A 20,201-nucleotide genomic window follows, 5' to 3' on the forward strand; every position below is an offset into this window, starting at 1 on the left:
TTCCTTATAATGACAATGATGGTGACAATAAAGAAAGTAATGGTCAATGATAACAAATGTTATCAGAATCAAATCAATCACTAAAACGATGAAGACATTGGTTCAATGGTTTAACCAAGATTGAACCAAAGTCGAACCAGTTTCAATAAAATATTTATATTTTAATAAATTTATATAATATATTAAGCAATATTAAACAAAAAATAACATGATATGTAATAATCACTAATTATACATTAAGTTTACATATGATTTGAGACGATTATCTAGCATTTTTTTATACATTGAGTTACGGTTTATCTTAAGATTATGATAAATTGTAAATAATCACACAGGAACTTTATAATTTAAGTTTTAGGACCTTTTGATGTTTGTGTGGAGTTTTTGCAGGAATTTAAGTCAATTGAAGAAATTGAGCTTCTCGCTTAAGTGTGACATGTTGTGTGCTTAAGCAAGATAAGTAAGAGAGTAAATTTGGATTCACTGGAGAACCTCGGTTAAGCCAAGTCTTAAAGGGCTTGAGCGAGGCAAGTAAAGTAAAGGAAGAACATGAAGATCTCACTTAAGATTTTTTGTGCGCGTACATGAGGAGAGTCAGTAATTGTCTTGACAAAGATTAGAAGGCATCACTTGAGAGTGATAATACTCACACTTAAGCAAGGGTGTCACGTTAGATCCAAACCCATATCAAAATATAAAAGACTTGAGATGAGATGGAAGAGGCATTTAGGTGCGATTTAGACAACAACTTTCTAAGATAGAGAGTACCATTCCTAGGGCTCTTAGTTTTGATTCATTACACATTTGTATGATTGATCATGAGAATTGTAATCAAGTTATGAGCAACTAATCTCCTCATCTATCAAGGTTGGATAGGTTGAACCTAATTTCATGTAATACTCTCTTTTAATACAATTATTCAAATTTGTTATTCTTCTTCTTTTCTTAATGTTTGTTTTAGATTGATCACCTATTACTTGACATTAGGAATCAATAGTTTAGTCAACAAACATTTGTTTGATTCCCAAACTGAGAAGAGTGCTTAATTGAGATTGATTATAGACATAGGTTAATACTAATTAGGCTCCTTTAATTCTTAAACGTTAATGCTGGTTATTTAGATTGATTTGCCAAGACATTGAGAATTAATCTAAATAACTTAGACTCTTTCACCTAAGACATTAGAGTTAAAATATAATTGGAGATAAATTGCATGAATAACTAGATTGATTGCGATTATTGTATTGAAAAATGGAAAAACCAAGTTCAACCCTGTCTGTTCAAACCATCAATTCTCACAACAAGACTGCAATTCTTTCTTCAATTCTCTTTTATTTGTTTTTACTCTTCGGTTTGTTCTTTTATGAATTCCAATACAATCAATTGATAAATAGTTTTACCAAACCTTATTTTCTAAGTCCTAATTATTTGAATATACAATAGTCCTTTGAGAGACGACTTGGACGTAAGTTCTATTATTATTTTGAAACTTGGTTACACTTTATCACAAGAAATATTCCTAACAATATGTATAAATTTATAATGTTAAAAATTAAATTTTACTCAAAAGTGTCATAAGTCATGACATATAACAAAAGTAAATTATGTATGAAAGCAAATCTAATACATCATAATATTTAAAACCAATCCAACTACTAGTTTTTAGCAATTTTACTGATTCTTAAACAGTTTTTTTTTTGTTTCATAACTGATTCAGTTGCACTCTAACTTTGGGATTTAAATCGATGAGATAGATCATCAATTCCTAGTTGAACTAACTGGCCTGGTCCGATTGTGATAACCATAATAATAATGAGAATGGAGGTTGAATGAATAATGATAATTGTGGGTGAAATTGCTAATAATGATATTAACATGAGATGGTTAGTAAGTTATTTTTATTTTTTGTACATTAAGATAAAATTGTTCCAAAAGTTAAAAATTAATATAACTAAATCTAATTGAACACAATTTGTTTTGAAATGTACATGTTAAAAGACAATCTAAAACCTTAGAACCATATCCAAAGGGCTTAACTTTTTAACTTTCAACCTCTTTTTCTCAAATTTTTTTAACTTAAAATTTTCTCAACTAGTTATATATTTTAATCAGAGTGAAAATATGTAAGTATTTTAAAAGATAAAAATGTTAAATATCTATGACTGCCTCAGTTTTTCTATATATATAATAAAAGTCAATCAGTTTTGAAGATGGAAAGTTGCCTTGGACCGTCATTGCAAAAGTTAGTCAAAGAATAATATGGAAATCTTTTCTATGAACTCACAAGTCACGTGTATGGAAAGGTTTCGCAAACCATGTGAGTCCTTTGTCATTTGGGACTGCAAATGTTCTAAGCTTGGGTTGTTTCTTCATTAAGTGGCATGCAAGGTGAAGTTCCAAACATGGCAATGGAGTTATTAACAAGTACTTCTATAATTTGTAAGGAGGAACTATACATCTACTGAACCAAAGGAGCAACAACTGCTACCTGCTACTTTCTTACCGTGGTGGTTTGGTAGATAGTTGATTGTTTGGTTGGACATTAGAAATTCAGAATCACTATTTTTTATCTGCTTTTTCTTCTTGTTTGTTTCCAAGGGAGAGAGGTGTAGTATTTGCATATAGCAGGATTGAACGCTGCTCCTTGTATATGATGTGATCTTATTAGCTTACCAATAAGTTATCATGCAGGGAACACAGAGAGATTGCGTTTTTTGTTTTTGTTTTTATATTATTTTGCTTTCAACTTATTGGGTCTCTGAAGAGGAATTAGGGTTTTTGCTAAAGGCTTCACTTGTGTAGGAAACAAATGACCAATTTATAGGCTTTTTTTTTCTTCTTGTTTTCACTGCTCTGACTTTACTTGTAGGAAACAATAAAATTTATTTTAGGCTAGGCTTGCAGCTCGTACCCTTTTATGTGCATGTTTGGATTTTAGTTCAACATGTGCTGCATGAATTCCAAAATAAATCTAATAATTCATAAATTCAGTTTTACAAAAGGAAGGATTTGATGTTTTAGCAAACTCCATTTTATTTCGAACATCCATTTAGAACTGAAAAACAAAACATGCATTATATTATAATCATTATTCATGTAAGCCAAAAGACAAAAAATGTAAACAAGATACTAGTTGAATAATTTTTTTTAAGAGAGGAATCATTATTAAGGTTTGTTTTAACAATCTTACAACAAGCACCACCGAAAGAGACAAAGAGGACAGATGCAGATATATGGACTTTGACTCACAATGGTTTATTTAACTCGTAGACTAATTAGTTAAAATATCGGTCTATTTAAATGGGACTTTATTTAATTCATATGTTAAACAAGTTGGATCCAATCCAATGGTTAACAGACCGACCCATAGATCAATTATCTTTTTTAGATATTTTTTTTTAAATTTAAAGATTATTTATTATTTTATAATTTATTAAATTATTATTATTTAATATTTTATTGGTATATACTATATATTGACCTCTTTCTCACTATTTGAATATTTATAATTTATTAATGTAAAAAGTTAGAGATAGAGTATTTAATGCTTTATTTGATATTTGAGTAATGTAGATGCAATTTTATTTTGAATTTTACTATTTCATTAATGCATGCGTATGTTTTATTTTATAATTTTTTTAATCTTATGTTAGACATTTTTCGGTGTTTATCAAATTTTTTTGTACTGTTTTTAATATTTTTATTAATTTATTATTTTTGTAACATTTTTCGAAAAAATTATTATTGAGTCTGCAAACAATTCCACTAACCTGTGAGTTAAATGAGTTGGATGCAAGTCAAACAAAATATAATCCATTTAATAAGGAAATCAAATTGGTTCTAATCTATTTAAATTGACTCATCTGTTTGTCTATAGTCTATAGTGTATCTTCTTTAGTGTCAAGAAGCTCTAATAAAAAAGAAATAAACACACACGAAACATGAGTGTGTCAATTATTTTAGATATAATAGAATTTTGGTCACTTATTTATGTTTAAGTTTCAGTTTGATCTCTTTATATTTAAAATTTTATTGTAATCTCTTAAAACTTTTTTGATACAGAAAATTAAATATTTCATTAGTTTATTATATTAATTTAATTAATTTGATGACACATGATAAATTGTGAAAAATGTAACATTCAAAATTGACATTATTAATAAAAAATAATAAAGGTTTTGAAGCCCATGATAGACAGAACTTTGATTTTTAACATTTGTTTTTATTACTAGACGAAATATTATACTATATTATTCTTCCCTGTTGGCTTAGATGCTCTAATTCAACCTACGAAATTAGACCCCAAGTAAATCACAAGGTTCCAACTAATTACGAAAATAAAATAAATTTGTAATTTTCTATAGTTGAAACATCCAAACATACACATGGCGAAATATTAGAGGCCTTCTAACTGCGAGGAGAATCTGGTGGGCCCAACCTTTGCCCAAACATTATCCTATCCAGAAATCCCATGTTCCATAATGTAACGCTGCTTTTTTGTGGCCTGAAATGCTGTCTCAAATTTCGTGGATGACATTCAAATCCTCTCAAAATTACCATCTTTTTCTTCTTCTGAAAAACCCTTTGAGAAAAAAAAAAGGATCTTTTTTCGCTGTCAACCCCCAAAACCACACCACCAATGCTTCGCACAGTTTTTTTCCGTTGCCATTTCAGTAATTGGGATCACTACACCCCAACTTCATGCCCACTTGCCAAATACTCTGCAACCATCTGATAAACTTTCCTTGCATCATGGATCATAGAGTTCATCTTTTTTCTGGTGCATAACTATCTCTTCTCAGTTTCTATATTCTAATTTTGAGTTAATTCTTACTTACATGGAGAGTTTCATCAATATTATCTCCTGGACTTGATAATGGGGGGTATGCTATTTTTATGTTTAGCTTAGCTTAGCTTGTTGGTTTAACATGGTGTGGATGGAAGTATGAGTGGGACATCTGTCCTTTGCCAATCCCATCTTTTGTCACTGCCAAATAGTCCACCCCAAAGCTCTGAATTGAATGCAAAGTTCAATGAGCAGGGATGGTTGTCTTTGCTCAAGAGATGCAAGAGCATGGAAGAATTCAAGCAAGTACATGCCCATATTCTAAAATTGGGTCTCTTCTATGATTCTTTCTGTGGCAGCAATCTTGTTGCCTCTTGTGCTCTATCTAGATGGGGCAGCATGGAGTATGCTTGCTCAATCTTCAGTCAGATTGAGGAACCTGGTAGCTTTGAGTACAATACCATGATTAGAGGAAATGTCAATAGCATGGATCTAGAAGAAGCTTTGTTGCTTTATGTTGAGATGCTTGAAAGAGGAATTGAACCTGACAACTTCACCTACCCGTTTGTGCTCAAGGCATGCTCTCTATTAGTTGCTCTCAAGGAAGGAGTGCAAATTCATGCTCATGTTTTTAAGGCTGGTCTTGAGGTTGATGTCTTTGTGCAAAATGGCTTGATTAGCATGTATGGCAAGTGTGGGGCAATAGAGCATGCTGGTGTTGTGTTTGAGCAAATGGATGAAAAGAGTGTGGCTTCGTGGAGTTCCATCATTGGTGCTCATGCTAGTGTGGAGATGTGGCATGAGTGCTTGATGCTTCTTGGGGACATGAGCGGCGAGGGACGCCATAGGGCTGAAGAGAGCATTCTGGTTAGTGCACTTTCTGCTTGCACTCATTTGGGGTCTCCTAATCTTGGAAGGTGCATACATGGGATCTTGTTGAGGAACATCAGTGAACTCAATGTTGTTGTGAAGACTTCATTAATTGATATGTATGTCAAGTGTGGGAGCCTTGAGAAAGGGCTTTGTGTGTTCCAAAATATGGCTCATAAGAATAGATACTCTTACACTGTAATGATCGCGGGGCTTGCCATTCATGGGCGCGGTAGGGAAGCTGTAAGAGTTTTCTCTGACATGCTGGAGGAAGGTTTGACACCAGATGATGTTGTCTATGTGGGTGTGTTAAGTGCTTGCAGTCATGCTGGTCTTGTCAATGAGGGTCTTCAATGTTTCAACCGCATGCAATTTGAGCATATGATTAAACCAACAATTCAGCACTATGGTTGTATGGTGGATCTTATGGGGAGAGCTGGGATGCTAAAGGAAGCCTATGACCTCATAAAAAGCATGCCAATTAAGCCTAATGATGTGGTTTGGAGGAGCCTTCTTAGTGCTTGTAAGGTTCACCATAACTTGGAAATAGGGGAGATTGCAGCTGAGAATATTTTCAGGTTGAATAAACACAATCCCGGGGACTATTTGGTGCTAGCAAATATGTATGCAAGGGCTAAAAAATGGGCTAATGTAGCCAGGATCAGAACAGAAATGGCTGAAAAACACTTGGTGCAAACACCTGGGTTCAGTTTGGTTGAAGCAAATAGGAATGTATACAAGTTTGTTTCGCAGGACAAGTCTCAACCAATATGTGAAACCATCTATGATATGATTCAACAAATGGAATGGCAGTTGAAATTTGAAGGCTATACACCAGACATGTCACAGGTGTTGCTTGATGTGGATGAAGATGAAAAGAGGCAGAGACTGAAACATCATAGTCAGAAGTTGGCAATTGCTTTTGCACTAATACAGACATCGGAGGGATCTCCCATAAGAATATCAAGAAATCTTAGGATGTGTAATGACTGTCATACTTACACTAAGTTCATTTCCGTGATCTATGAACGGGAAATTACTGTGAGAGACCGTAATCGCTTCCACCATTTCAAAGATGGAACTTGCTCATGTAAAGATTATTGGTGAATTTCATTACATTTATGCATAAAGGGTTCTTTGTAGGGGTAGTATTTTTTTTCCTGTCTTGACATTTCCCACACATATTTGTTAGTTATATATATTGCAGTAAATAGACAACTACTAGAAATAAGATTGGACATTGTGGTATGTTGAGCATCTTTTTCTACCAATGATATTGCTATCCATAGCACACAAGCAAGACAAGAAAATAGGTTTTGGTTATGGTATTGTTTAACATATACTACTTGTTATAGAAATTGTAGGCACATCAGAGTAAGAATAAGCGAAGATGTCAGCAAATTGATAATTTTGATAACGCAACAGTTTTTTTCTTTCTTTCTTTCTTTAGGCTATAGAAGACTGTCACATAAATTCTTGGTTTTCAGAAACACAAAGCAATTGGAGGAAGAGCACCTAACTCATTGTACTATTTTCAATTTTTGGACCTCTCGCCCCTAACTAATTGATACTAATACTAAAAGAATTTGTTAATCTTTTATATGATACACCCAAAAAGAAGTTAGTATTCAGAGATAAGTCTAAAGTGTTTATCTTGCTGGCTGCTGCACTTGATAGTAGTCTTCACATAAACACGGTAGTAATATAAGAAAAAAAAAAGAGTATTTGATGTTTCAGACTACAAAAATAATGAGTTATTGACAAATTTTGATTTTTAACGTGTTAAGTTATTTAAAAATTATAACAGAGGAATACAAGAAGCAAGAATAATAAGAAAAATCCAGGCTTATATACAAATATTTGTAAGTTTATGTAAACTATCTTTTTACGTAATGAAATATCATTATCAACTAATTCAATCCTATATTATTAATTATACTTTTCATTAATTAATGATTAAATTTTGTCAATCAGAATTAACAATATTTTTGCAAATTATCAGTTAAACATTTTTTTCATATATTGAAATGAGTTTTTTTATTTTCTTAAATTAAAAGTTTTTAACAGTTTTTATATTTTAATTTAATTCCTTATTAATTAAATTAATCTCCTTTCAAACAATTTTTAATTTATAACAGTGCTCACACGTTTTCCTTTTCTTCTTTTTTCTTTTCTCCCGCTCCTCACCTTCTTTCTTCTTTCTTCTCCGCGCACCACCGCCTTCCCCTCCGCCGCGACCCCCATCCGCCGGTATGTCAATTTTTGGTTGAGTTGTTTTCCTTTCTTCTTTTGGACAGTTCTTCCTCCCGCGTTTTGCTGTTAGGGAGAGAGGGAGTAATTTTTTTTAATCAATGTGCAGATGTTCAGGGACCTTGTAGAAGATCTCATTTTCTTTATCGAAAGATCGGTTGAAGATCAGATCTTGAACTCAAGATCCTTGTGGTTAAAAATGCTCCTAGAAGACCGTTAATTTCTGCGCATAGCATTTAAGCAGCACATGCAAGATGCAGAAATTGGGAGGGTTCAAACTACCACCTTTCTTCAATTACCCACCTTATTTCACGTAAATTCCCCCTTTTTTTTTTTCCCTTAGTCCTTTTTCTTTTTGCATTCTTTCAATTGTAAGTGCTTCGGTTTGGTATCAATTTTCTTCTAACAAAAAAATCGCATATTTTCCTCAATAATAATAATGATGATAATAAATGATGATGAAATTCCGAATAAGCACTGTGGCGAATTTTCTGTTAAAATTGAGTTTTGATTACTTCCATTCTGTGCACATTCTGTAGGATCCAAATATCCTGTGCCAAAGTTTGCAGAAAACTTAATTATTTTATGGTTGCTGGGACCTGTCTACTGCTTGTATTGAATATTTTATCAGGTTGCTTGTGGCATTGTATTATTGTTGTGTGATTCAATTGTTTTGCCTCCTTTATTTACAAAATTCACTGCTTAGGGCTCATTGATTGTAAGGCAGTCATTAACTAGTGGTGATTGTGCCGGTGACCTTGGCTTCTACCTTTCAGTTTGCAGCCAGTAAGAGACACGAGAGAGAAGCAGATACAACTATGGAAAGATCTAATTTTAGATTTTTGTAAAACACAGAAGATATTTGTAATTGGGCTTGAAGAAGAATTTCCTCTATTTACAAATCATGGAATTGAAAGTAAGCTCGCTCAAAAGTCAAAATTCCTGCTTGTGTCATTTATGTGAAGTTGACATGTCCCATAAATGCTCCTTAAATTTTAGGTCTTGCTTATTTCCACTCATTTGTTGTGCGATTGTTTTAGATTTTTCATCCTGCAGGGTCTCTTACTCATGAAGCCAGAGAAGCTTTCCTTTCTGCATTAGTGTCTGAAGGTGTGTGTTTCATTCATGTCAATGGATTTATAATTCTTGTATTTGGCTCAGAAAAATGCCTCATGTGTAATTTGACAGGACGTGCAGAATGGATGGATAAAGGACATAGGAAATGTCTTATTCTCTGGTATCGGCTTCAAGATTGGGCTGACATTTTAATACAGTTTGTAAGTTTAAATTACTAGCTTGATAACCACTACCTGCAATTAGTTATTCACTTATTTGTTGCTTTGTTATTAAATTTGCTTTAATATTGATTAGGCAAAAAATAATGGGCTGGAAGATGGTGTTGTCACAGTAGAAGAAATACGAACAGGGACCGAATCTCAAGGAACAGGTAATCTGTTAACGCTTATAGGTCCTTTTAGTTAGCTATAATGTGAGGCAGGACAAGTTTGGTGATTATTTGCTGCTTCAATACAGTTGTCTTGTGTGTTTGAGGTGTGTGAGTATATATCTAGGACTTGATAGTGGTTCTTTTTGTAGGTATTTTTAATAATTTAATAATATTGTTGTTTTTTGTTTCCAATCAATCTGGTTGAATCAGACCTTATGTGTTTTCTGGTAGTTGAGGGATAGATGGAAATTTGAATAGATATATTTCCTTACCTGTATTAAGATTTAATTTGGGATAAGATAAAAGTCATCATGGCAGAGAATCAGTATGCCAAAAAGGATTTTTGGGTATGAGCTGTGGTAAAAGGATTCAGTAATTCTCCATTTATCTTTACATGTTGTTTTTGAAATAGTGTTTAAAGAAGTTTATGCTCTATTTTTATCTTTCTTAAGGGTGATTGGAAAGTGTGCAAGCATGGAACAGATATAAAAAAAACTAAATTGTTAGGGTCTGCACAGGGTGGTTGACAGAGTTTAAGCTTTGATTTTTAAAATCTAAAACCAGTTTTTAGTTAGTTTCAATTTTGTGATTCGTTGTTGTCTTAATATTTCACCATTAGTGACCTATAATGAAATATTTTGTTGAACAACGGTAAAATAGTCTTAACATTTGATTTAAGTTGAATCTGAATGGTTTATTGTTTTCCTTTTTAAATCACTCCCTCGCCCCTTTTGAAGTTTTTGAAATTAAAAGATTTTTTTTTAAACAGAACAGAAGACGTATTGTCTTCTTCATGTGAATTGTGTTTTCAGACTGATGTGGATGTTTGATAAATCAGAAAATAGTGTCCTTGGATGTGGCTTCCTCTATTTAATGAGGTAAAAAGACTTATAAAGTAGACTTATTCCCTTCTGAACTTGAAAATCAGCAGCACACTTGTGAACCACCATAATATTTATGCTAAAGAAATATGGTGCTTGAACAACCCTTCTCTAGTTTAATTCCAGGTTAATAGAATGGAGATTGGAACAATACCTGTAGCTTAAAGATTGATTAGGATGAGCTAAAAGTTATAGGAAGATTAATTAGGATGAGTTAAAGAAATATGGCTTTGGAATTGTTTTGACTGAATTTGGTTCTCATTCTATTTTATATTCTGCAGATCTTCATGGAATAGATCGAACTATTTTGAATCGTGCACTGAAACTATTAGAACAGAAGGGAAAACTTGTGGTCTTTAAAGGAACTTCAACTGATGATGAAGGAGTTAAATTTTCTATATAATTGTTTTGTGAATTAATCTATTGAATCTTTGGGGATTTTACATGTCATCAACAGGGGAATCTTTTGCTATCTATTTAATTAGTTGATGTGCAAGATGTGTAAGAACAAGCTGTAGTAAATTGCTATCAATTTTCATTTCGGGAGCTTTGCTGTGTTAATTGCTTTGTGGCTATTCGTAGTAAAATTAGTGAAATTATGCTCCCTGTGAAATCATTAAATTCGTAAATTGAAGGAGGGATTCCAATGTGCCAAAAGCTATCCTGGTATCAAACATTGATATTATTAAAAATAATGAAGTTGCTTCTGTGTCAATGGTTATATGTCTGCATCAGTCAATCAGTTAATCATACCACTGCGAAGTTGTTCTCATATATTAATAATACAATTATTTCAAATGCGAAGTTGTTCTCATATTAATAATACAATTATTTCAAATGCCATTTGGTTTCAAGTTTAGATGAAGCACACCAGAGTTAAACATTGGCAACGAGGTGTTTGTATCATTTGAAACCAGAGATATCCAGTATAATCCCTGCGAAATAATGAAGTTGCTTCTGTGTCAATGGTTATATGTGTGCATCAGTCAATCAGTTACTCATACCACTGTGAAGTTTGGTTTCAAGCTTAGATTTACTACAAAGGTGGATGAAGCACACCAGAGTTAACATTTAGTTGAAGTTTGTGATTCATGAGCTTAGTCATTCTAAGATTGGCAGGTAGTTCATAAACTTTTTATTCTTTTTCCTCCCAAAGATCCAATGTTTCAAGATGAACATTATTCATCCTTGCAAATCGTGTTTTATAGTACACCTCACCACAAAAAAAGACAAGAGGTGGATTTGTAGTAAATGACGTATTTGCTTCTCTCAATCAACTCACAAATTCCTTAAGTTAAGAGCTTTGGCATTAATTTGTTTATTTATTTATTTTTTTATTTATGAGAGCAGAAAATTAAGAAAAGAAATAAACACATGAAAAACTTTATTGGATGACTCTATAAATAGAGCTCAATATACATCTATCATTGTTAGTATAACTTCAACTTAAATGAAAAAAACAGAAACAAACATTCAAAACTTAAAAAAAGACTTACAACTGTTACAAGAAATAACAAACTCCTAAAAGACACTCGAAAAACTGAATCTTTAGAATCCATTTCAAGCAGCAGGCATATTTTCAATAATTAGAATTCAAATACACACAACAAACATGACTACCAGAATCAAGAGGTCCAGTTGATGGTAAGGCTCCTCAAGCCAGTTAGCTAGTAGCTATTATATCATTCCATTGCTATTAATTCTTTGGCTCATAATCCGCCAAATTTGGACTGCTCTTTCTCTAGTTGATTGATTAATTGCTGTAACTTCTTCAAATACTTCTTCGTGAGATGATCCAGAATAATCCCTCTTGAAAATCTGAGCTTTCCATAAAATTGTGTAGGTGTTTCATATAAGTAGATGCGTTTCTTATCAGGATACTTGCGGTTTGAATTATTATTTTCAGGGACAATGTGCATGATTTTTCCTGGAGGATAAAGAGGATGTCTATCCAAGTTGACTGATGTTGGAACAGGACAAACACTCTCTTCTTCAGTGATGTTTTTTGTTGTGGTTGCTTCTTTGTCCTTAGCATGAATGTTAGACAATTTGTCTTTATCATCATCTGAGTCATCATCATCACCGTCAGATCCTTCACTAGAAGAATTATATTCTTCATCATCCGACACAGACTCTATGATTACGTGTTCTTCAGTCAAAAGAGTTTCACAACTTGTCTCCCATGATTGAGAAGCCTTAACCAAGTCATCTGATGTTTCAATATTCTCACGTTGGGAGCAGGGTAACAAAGATTGAGTTCTTTGTTGATGCTTCTTCACAACCTTTAGGCACAAAGAAGGATCATTAACATAAGATAATTAAAAGATGTATATATTATTATATGACCCTATGCAAAAAGGAGATATATATATAATTATAGCCAGCAGGAACAGTAGAATTTCTAAACAGCAATCAATTAAGAGTTCCCTCATATTATGTATGGTTTGATAATATAAATGAAGGAACAAACTCTTGTTAGAGTTTAGTGAATACCTAATGAAGGACTATATCCCTTTAGAGCACCCACTGAGTACTTTCATGGTCAAATATATATAAAGGGAACTTGAAGCTACCTGGGTGCAACGAGTTACTGCATGTCCTGTGATGGCTTTCGCAAATGATAAGCGAGATCCAACTGCAGTTAGGATGTTTTTATCCTTAATCCGACCCTGTAAATTATTCAATCCATATTATATTATGCAGTGACCTAATGAAAGCCAACTTGGGCAAAGAATGAACCATTTTTAACACATAACATCTTCAGAAATTAGTCAATTAACATGTTAGTATTTGAGGAACCATCTTAATTAGGCTGGGAGAAGTAGTTTGAGCATGCACCTTGTAAATGAAATCGTGAACAGAAGAAGCTGACAATGTAGGCACTATGTCATAACCATTTATAATGGAAGTGATAAAGGGCTTCCCGAATTCGGCTAACTCCAATGTCATACACGCAGCTGCAAAAAAATACAGTTGTGAAGAAGGATTGGCCATATCAGAACACATGACCTATAGAATTAGATAGATCAGATCAATACAAAAATTAAAACTCTAGATGTAAATTAAAAAAGTTAGTTTAACATATATAACCACATGCCTGGTCCAAACGTTACACAAGTACATGAAGAGAACTGCTTCATTTCTCTAAGCATAAATGTCAACAGTGCAGCAGTACCACCACCAAGTGAATGCCCAATGATCTATGGAAATATTATTATAACAATAAAAAAGGGTCAAAAGGTTGAGTTACATGATTGAATAAAAAGAATACATAAATTTAATTTACAAAATAGTGAAGCAAGAATATGGCATTTAAAGTAAAAGAGTACTTATAAACAAACGTTCACTTTAGTCCATTAATCTTTTTCCTTAATTATATGACTTATCACCTCTGTTACTTTTTCTTTTACAACATTCTTTTCTTCTCATCCGTCTCTACCTTTAATTCAACCCAAAATGTACTTTTATATGTTTCTAAAGTGAAAACATATATGGAAAGCAAGAAAGAAGGAAATGAACGTATGTTTATAAGTACTTTTACAACATTCTTTTCTTCTCATCTGTCTATACCTTCCACATTAATTCAACCCAAAATGTACTTTTATATGCTTCTAAAGTGAAAACATATATGGAAAGTAAGGAAGAAGGAAATGAAGTAAAAAAAGGAAATACAATAATTTCCTAATTTTTCATTACTAGCTCTCAATTCAGCCGGTTGGGCTGTGTACTATTACATTGTTATTCAAACAGAATTTATTCTAATAAGTAATAACAATAAGCTTAATCATAAATAAATGACTGATTTTTATTTTAGATTTCTAATAAATTTTTTTGTTGCATTAAATTTTGATATATTAAATTTTTTGTTTTAAATCTTTGTCGTCGGTTAAATCATGATGTGATATCATCTACACACAAAGATTTCTTATCATCACTTAATTGACAATAGAGACTCAAAATAAAATTTTTGATATATTAGCATCCAATGTAATAATTATTAAGAATTCAAAATCATTTAACATTTTTCAGCCATAACAATGTATACCTTGATTTTGAAGTCGGGATTTTCTTGAAGAGCATCAAGTAGTGTAGAGGTGCAGTGTCTTCTAATCCAACGAGCTGCAGTAACCATACCACGGTGTGCATGTCCAGAAACCGTGTTGTTCCTTCTCAGCTTACCATCACTGCTAATGAATCTATGACTGAAGGGGATGGGAGCAGCAATTGCATCTGTGAGAGTGTCTTTTATGCTACGAGTTCCACGGATGAACACAAACAAACATTTTGATTCTTTATCACGTATCACTGTGAATGCCGGCTTTAGAATCTGATATGTACATAAAATTAATCTTCAATTATATATATAGTGGCTAATAATCCATTTTGAACTATTTGATTAATTGATTGATATAAGAAGGCAAAGTGTGTACCCGAGCTGTTCTCTTTCTTAGGAGGACATCCTCCTTGGCGAATCCAGCAGCAAATAAAAATGCTCCAAACCGTTTTCTGCTACTGAAAAGCATGGCCCGTGTCAACAATTTCTTCACCTCATATAACTCATCCAAGACTCCTGGGGCTTTCAGCTGCACACAATCACTTCTTTCATCGCATTCACTTGCAACTGTTTTCTTATCCTACATTTTCAAATTCAGTTTAGGTTAAGTGAGAGTCATAACTAGCAAAAGCATCATCATGCATGCATGTAAAATTAAACTAGAAGAAATTATTAGGTATATGGTTATGGATCACCACCTGTCTATCGTCCCGACCAATCTGTACGTGATATTGAGTTTTTAATTGTAAGAAAAAACAAATAACAACACTTTTGTTATGTGTCATGTAGAGATTGATCAAGAAGATCGTGAACGACATGATGGTTCATGATTCAGGACCACTGAATAATTAGAAACCATGGAAAAACTTACACATTTATTGAAGAAAAAAAAATATTAAGAGAAGTTGGAAAATGGAAATGACCTTGTCCGTGACAGCGTGAATGATGGCTGTGGGCAAGTCGAAGAGGTTCCATGTACCCAGTGTCTCGGTGTAACCGTACCTCATGGCTTCTGCTAACATGAACACAACTTGCATAGTGTTTTTGGGCGCCTCAGGCTGCATCTGTTCAAGCCTTCCGGTAACCTTCTTAACCACTTTTGATAAAACCATTGTTCCAAGGAAATGTGAACAAGAAGAAAGAAACTCGATCGGAAAAATTAATGTAAGAAGAAAGAAGATGATAATATTTGGTTGACGTTGGTGTCTCAAGTGCGAAGGAGAGTGTGACCTTATATAGGAACATTTGACGCAAGTGTTCTTTTTTAAAAGCCAAAGTGAGAATATTTTTTTACTAATTAAAAAAGTACGGACATAGCACAAGTTGTGCACGTCCAGCCTTGCTATACAGAGAATTATTAAACTTATCAGCTTAAAATGCTTATACATTGCCACAACTAGCCAACTAGTAGTGTAAAATTATAATAGACTCCACCTAACTAATTCAAACTGAGATACCTATCAAATATTAAGTGGTACACACCGACATATGACTATATAGTGAGTTACTTGTTTTGGGTTGATTTCAAAATCTTCCTGCATGAGATGTTTTTTTTTATAAATCGAATTTTAAGGATTATGAGAGATAGAAAGGAAATATAAAAAGAGTGATGAGATAAAAAGAGATGAATAGAAAGATATAAAAAAAATGTTGCCATGTGTTGGTGCAATCGTGGTGCATTATATTGGTGAATGGTGATACGTCTAACACAAGTTGTGCAAGTGGATTGAAAGAGTGACAACGCTTCTGATTTATTCTAGAGTACTGCTATTCAGTAAGAAGGAATGCATCACACCAATAGCACGAAAGAAATAACTAATGTACGTGCTCTCTATTTTTAAAGTGCAAATTTATTTTAAAAATAATTAATTAAACAAGTAATAATTTTTTTTTGTTGTATTTCAGATTTCCATTAATATAAATCGTGGGTGCATGCTCTCTCATCAAAAGACTGCCTTTCAATTTTTTTTTACCTTAGTTATATCTCAATTGATGAAAAACATAAAACATAAAAAGACTACGCAATAATGGTGTAAAACATAAAACAGTTTTATTAATTATTTATCATAATTTTAGTTGAATAAAATGAACATGTATTCTGTACATTATACAAGCTAAAATGAACATCTATTGTTTGTGTTTTTTTTTTTTGTATTGAATTAAAAATAAAAAACTAAAATACGGGTTCTTATTTAATAAACGGATTGCAAAGCCACCAGAGGCGGAAGCAATTGCACTATACCAACAATTTAAATTATTTTGAATAATGTCTTGTCCTAAAACGGGTTTATAATTAAAATCTGAATTGGTCAAACACCAAACTAGAAAATCAAACATTTAAACCCACAAATTTGACTTGAAGGAAGAGTTTGGTGTACATAGTTATTCTATTAAACTCAAATACGATTATGAATATGTTTGTAATCTAATTTTATATTTATATGATGAAGATATTCATAAAATAACTACACGTAAGTATGTATTTAGATATATGTTTGTAGAATTGATTCCGAATCAATGTGGTTTACATATTCCTCTATTCCTTTTTAATTGTTGGATTTTGGAGTTTTTTTTATTGGTTGTTTGCAAAGTTTAATATTAAATTAATTATACACTTATTTATATCTTAATCTTTAATTAATTTATACATATATTTATTGTGAGTAAAAAAAGCCGGAGGTAACATAGAAAATTTTACAACTATTTCATTAGAATCAAGAAAATTAATTACATTTGTGGGTTAATTTCTACATAACAACCTTAAAATACAAATAAAAGCAATAGATGGAGTAATTATTTAGGTTTAAAAATAATAATTATGATATTTACATAATATATAGCTTTTGAAATAAAATGCATAAATTATTAAAAACTCGGAAAATAAATTAACATAACAATCAAATACAAAGTAAAAAAAAACAAATAGGGTAAGTTTCTCTTTCAAAAAAAAAAAAGAAATATAAATAGATTCAATTTTTCATTCAGGTCTCACCCCACAAAACACAAATAAACTTAATTCATGATTTTCAACTTTCTGTGCCTTTCATTCCCCGACCCATAAGAAGTTTTAAAAGTAAATTTTTTATATAAAAAAAAGCAATACAATAATTTAACCATTACAATTCACAAGTAATCATCACATGTCCTATTTATAAGGAAAATAGAGTTGCTGCAAAGGAAAGTTGTTCATCAGTAATTAGTGATTTGCAAGGGGAAAGAAAATTGCTATCTTCAAGTTTAAACTAGCTAGTGACTATTTTCTTCGTAAATCACTTGATGGGAAACAAGTAAGGATACTGCCATTTTCACCCATTTTCTTCAAAAAATATTGTTCATACGTGAAATCTTATAAGTTATAACATGCCACTCGAGTAATGACGGTTTTTTATTTTATCCGGTAATCAATAGTGTAACTGTTATCAATAGCAGTAAAAATGAACGTGGGGGCCGGAAGATGGTTGGGTTTGGTTTTGAAAGGAAAATGACAATGATAGCCACATGGCATAGGACAATGGTAGGCCCAAGAGGTTCATTAGGAAACCAGCTCACTACATAGACTTTGTCTGAAATTTACAAATGTTCCTTGCTGGCTAGACATTAGGATAATGTTCAATATAATTTTGATAACAAAATTGGTTAGTGACAACTGTTGAGAAGGCCCAAGAGGTCCCTTCCTTGTTGACTATACATTACGTCAGATTATCAAGAGATTTTAAGAAATATCTGAATTCATAGAGCTTGATTAACACGTAGTGGAATCTTACAACGGTCACGAACAATTAGTTTAATTACATTTCTCAACCAAATCATCTTCTTTCTTATGAGACCTTCGTTTTCTCTTCAGATGGGAGAGGAGAAACTGTTCCTTGATTTGGTGTATTGACGACCATAACCATGCTTTAGGTTTTAACCTATTAGGGTTCTCATTATCCCTAATGGGTCAAATTGGTTTCCGCTCATTAAGCCCATATCAATTTTCTGTTGGCAGTCTAATGGGCTCATTGAATTAGATCATTTTATATTGAACACATCTAAATGTAAATAACTAATATAAATGTTATAATATAATATGTAGTCCATATTAATTAATTAGGAATTATAAAATTTTTAACAATTTCCCACTTGGACTTCATATTGACCTTAGACATTTATATCACAAAATTCTTTAGGCGTGCAACCATATGTTATTCACTTTTAAACTCCTTTTATACAATTTGGTCCATCTCATATAGCAACAGGAAATTAGTGTAATTTTCATCACAATTTAGCATGACTAAGTCACAATGATCACCATTGTTACTCATACTCGATGACATAGATAAAATATGGATAAGCGGCATGGAAATTACATACAATGTGATCTTAATCATGTTTATTTCCAACTAGTCCAAACTTTATTCTTTATAGCGATCAATCCAAAATGCAATACAAATATTGCACACAAAACAAACTCAAAATAGAATGATAAACATCAACTTTATTTCTGCAGAAAATCTAAATAACAAAATGTTTGTAAACCGTAAAATATAGAACATGAGTAAGACTCCCACTAAACTAATGTACTATCAGGAATTGCACCCATATGAGCAATGTGCTCGTAAAAAACTTTAGTGTCATACCTTTAGTAAATGGATCAGCTAGCATGGAATGAGTTCCTATATGTTCTATACAAATCTGTATTTTCTAAATTTTTTATTTAATAACCAAATACTTTATGTCAACAAAAAAAACTTTTACTTAATTGAATTCTTAATAAGACTGCTAAGATATTGTCTCAATAAACACCTGATGGCTACTTAATGTTGGCGACAACAGGCAAGCCAGTTACAATAATTTAGCAATCATAAATTCTAGTATGATGTCTTGTAGCAAAATATTAACTCCACCAACATGGTTAAATGTGAATCTTTATGTGAAGTGATTGTTATTAAGACATTCCAAAAAAATCGAAGTCAAAATATCCAATGATCTCTAAACTTCTAGATTTTTGATATGAAAACATATAGTTTCTCGTTCTCTTCAATTAACGCATAATGCACTTTACTACTTTCTAGTGTTGCATACCAAGATTATTCATATATCACCTTAGGACTTCCTTTTCAAACTCTAAATTTTATACATCCAGATTTGGGATTCACATAATATGAGTAATTTAAACCATAGTAGTAACAACAACAACAATTAAAGAAGAGAACAATAATCATACAATGTACAAATAATCTTTATGGTAAATTCCAAAACCCAAACAAGATACCTAGCGCACCATTAATCCCCAATCTTTGGATTGAAAAAGACTAAATGCAAGTGGTACTCTCAATGCATTAATCAAATATTGGTGATAAGTCCTATTAAACAAAGGTTGTCTTTGGACACTCCATTGCTCACATGGAAAATTTATATGATGATTATTTCGGTCAAATAATGATTATCTTTGAACATTTTATTATTCACATGGAAAATCACACTATTTATAATCACCACATGTTTACCATTGCAAGCATGTAATTATTCTGTCAAATTGTGTCTTCCTTTGGGCCGAGCACACTTCGCATGAATAATTCCACGCAACATTCATGTAAATTCAATCAAATTAACTTACGCAACAGAGGTTACTTTGGCAACATGTTGTTTCAATCAATTTAACCAAAAAAATACAAGACAATTTAATATAATAAATGGGAGGTCTTAAAATTACACAATTTAACCAAAAGAATCCTTTGAAGATACTGGAGAAAAGGTTTCTTTATATTCAATGCCTTCCTTCTGAGTAAAGCCTTTAGCAACTAGATGAGCCTTATATCTCTCGATATTACCCTTTGAATCCTTCTTGGTTTTAAATATCCATTTACAACCAATAGGTTTCACACCTTCAGGAAATTCAACTAGATCCCAAACTTCATTGTCATTCATAGA

At 32.2% G+C, this 20,201-nt stretch overlaps 3 protein-coding genes across 5 annotated transcripts; 2 read left to right on the forward strand and 1 right to left on the reverse strand.

Annotated features, from left to right (window-relative positions):
* The first annotated feature begins 4,486 nt into the window (after positions 1 to 4,486).
* Positions 4,487 to 6,904, forward strand: LOC100795944 (pentatricopeptide repeat-containing protein At1g31920). The gene has a single exon (XM_006572883.4). It carries the CDS (start codon positions 4,946 to 4,948, stop codon positions 6,761 to 6,763), a length of 1,818 nt encoding a protein of 605 aa, XP_006572946.1. The 5' UTR covers positions 4,487 to 4,945; the 3' UTR covers positions 6,764 to 6,904.
* An 857-nt stretch (positions 6,905 to 7,761) lies between these two features.
* Positions 7,762 to 12,292, forward strand: LOC100798066 (vacuolar protein sorting-associated protein 25). 3 transcript variants are annotated; one of them, XM_041018343.1, is made up of 7 exons: positions 7,762 to 7,906; positions 8,016 to 8,219; positions 8,683 to 8,822; positions 8,963 to 9,016; positions 9,095 to 9,183; positions 9,278 to 9,353; positions 12,141 to 12,292. In XM_041018343.1, the coding sequence occupies exons 2-7, from the start codon at positions 8,161 to 8,163 to the stop codon at positions 12,170 to 12,172; spliced, it is 450 nt and encodes a 149-aa protein (XP_040874277.1). In that variant the 5' UTR covers positions 7,762 to 7,906; positions 8,016 to 8,160; the 3' UTR covers positions 12,173 to 12,292. The 3 variants fall into 3 exon arrangements, with proteins under 3 accessions (XP_040874277.1, XP_003516889.1, XP_040874274.1); XM_003516841.5 differs by lacking the exon at positions 12,141 to 12,292 and adding an exon at positions 10,516 to 10,795; XM_041018340.1 differs by lacking the exon at positions 12,141 to 12,292 and adding an exon at positions 10,516 to 10,795 and having other exon boundaries at positions 9,104 to 9,183.
* Positions 11,369 to 15,491, reverse strand: LOC100806409 (uncharacterized). Its single transcript, XM_006572884.3, has 7 exons — positions 15,212 to 15,491; positions 14,665 to 14,868; positions 14,280 to 14,561; positions 13,332 to 13,434; positions 13,073 to 13,191; positions 12,808 to 12,903; positions 11,369 to 12,516 (listed from the first exon to the last, which is right to left on the reverse strand). The coding sequence occupies exons 1-7, from the start codon at positions 15,398 to 15,400 to the stop codon at positions 11,944 to 11,946; spliced, it is 1,566 nt and encodes a 521-aa protein (XP_006572947.1). The 5' UTR covers positions 15,401 to 15,491; the 3' UTR covers positions 11,369 to 11,943.
* Between the last annotated feature and the right edge of the window lie 4,710 nt (positions 15,492 to 20,201).

The sequence above is a fragment of the Glycine max genome, chromosome 1 (assembly GCF_000004515.6).
Source record: "Glycine max cultivar Williams 82 chromosome 1, Glycine_max_v4.0, whole genome shotgun sequence".
Lineage (NCBI taxonomy): Eukaryota > Viridiplantae > Streptophyta > Magnoliopsida > Fabales > Fabaceae > Glycine > Glycine max.

Bases quoted from the DNA above. Each gene is read 5' to 3' on its own strand.
- LOC100798066 (XM_003516841.5), top strand. From the start codon at position 8,161: ATGCAGAAATTGGGAGGGTTCAAACTACCACCTTTCTTCAATTACCCA. The intron at 8,220-8,682 runs GTAAATTCCCCC...TCTACCTTTCAG, and splicing joins AATTACCCACCTTATTTCAC to TTTGCAGCCAGTAAGAGACA. The intron at 9,184-9,277 runs GTAAGTTTAAAT...AATATTGATTAG, and splicing joins CTGACATTTTAATACAGTTT to GCAAAAAATAATGGGCTGGA.
- LOC100795944 (XM_006572883.4), top strand. From the start codon at position 4,946: ATGAGTGGGACATCTGTCCTTTGCCAATCCCATCTTTTGTCACTGCCA.
- LOC100806409 (XM_006572884.3), bottom strand. From the start codon at position 15,400: ATGGTTTTATCAAAAGTGGTTAAGAAGGTTACCGGAAGGCTTGAACAG. The intron at 12,904-13,072 runs GTGCATGCTCAA...AATAATTTACAG, and splicing joins TTCACGATTTCATTTACAAG to GGTCGGATTAAGGATAAAAA. The intron at 12,517-12,807 runs GTAGCTTCAAGT...TTGTGCCTAAAG, and splicing joins CAGTAACTCGTTGCACCCAG to GTTGTGAAGAAGCATCAACA.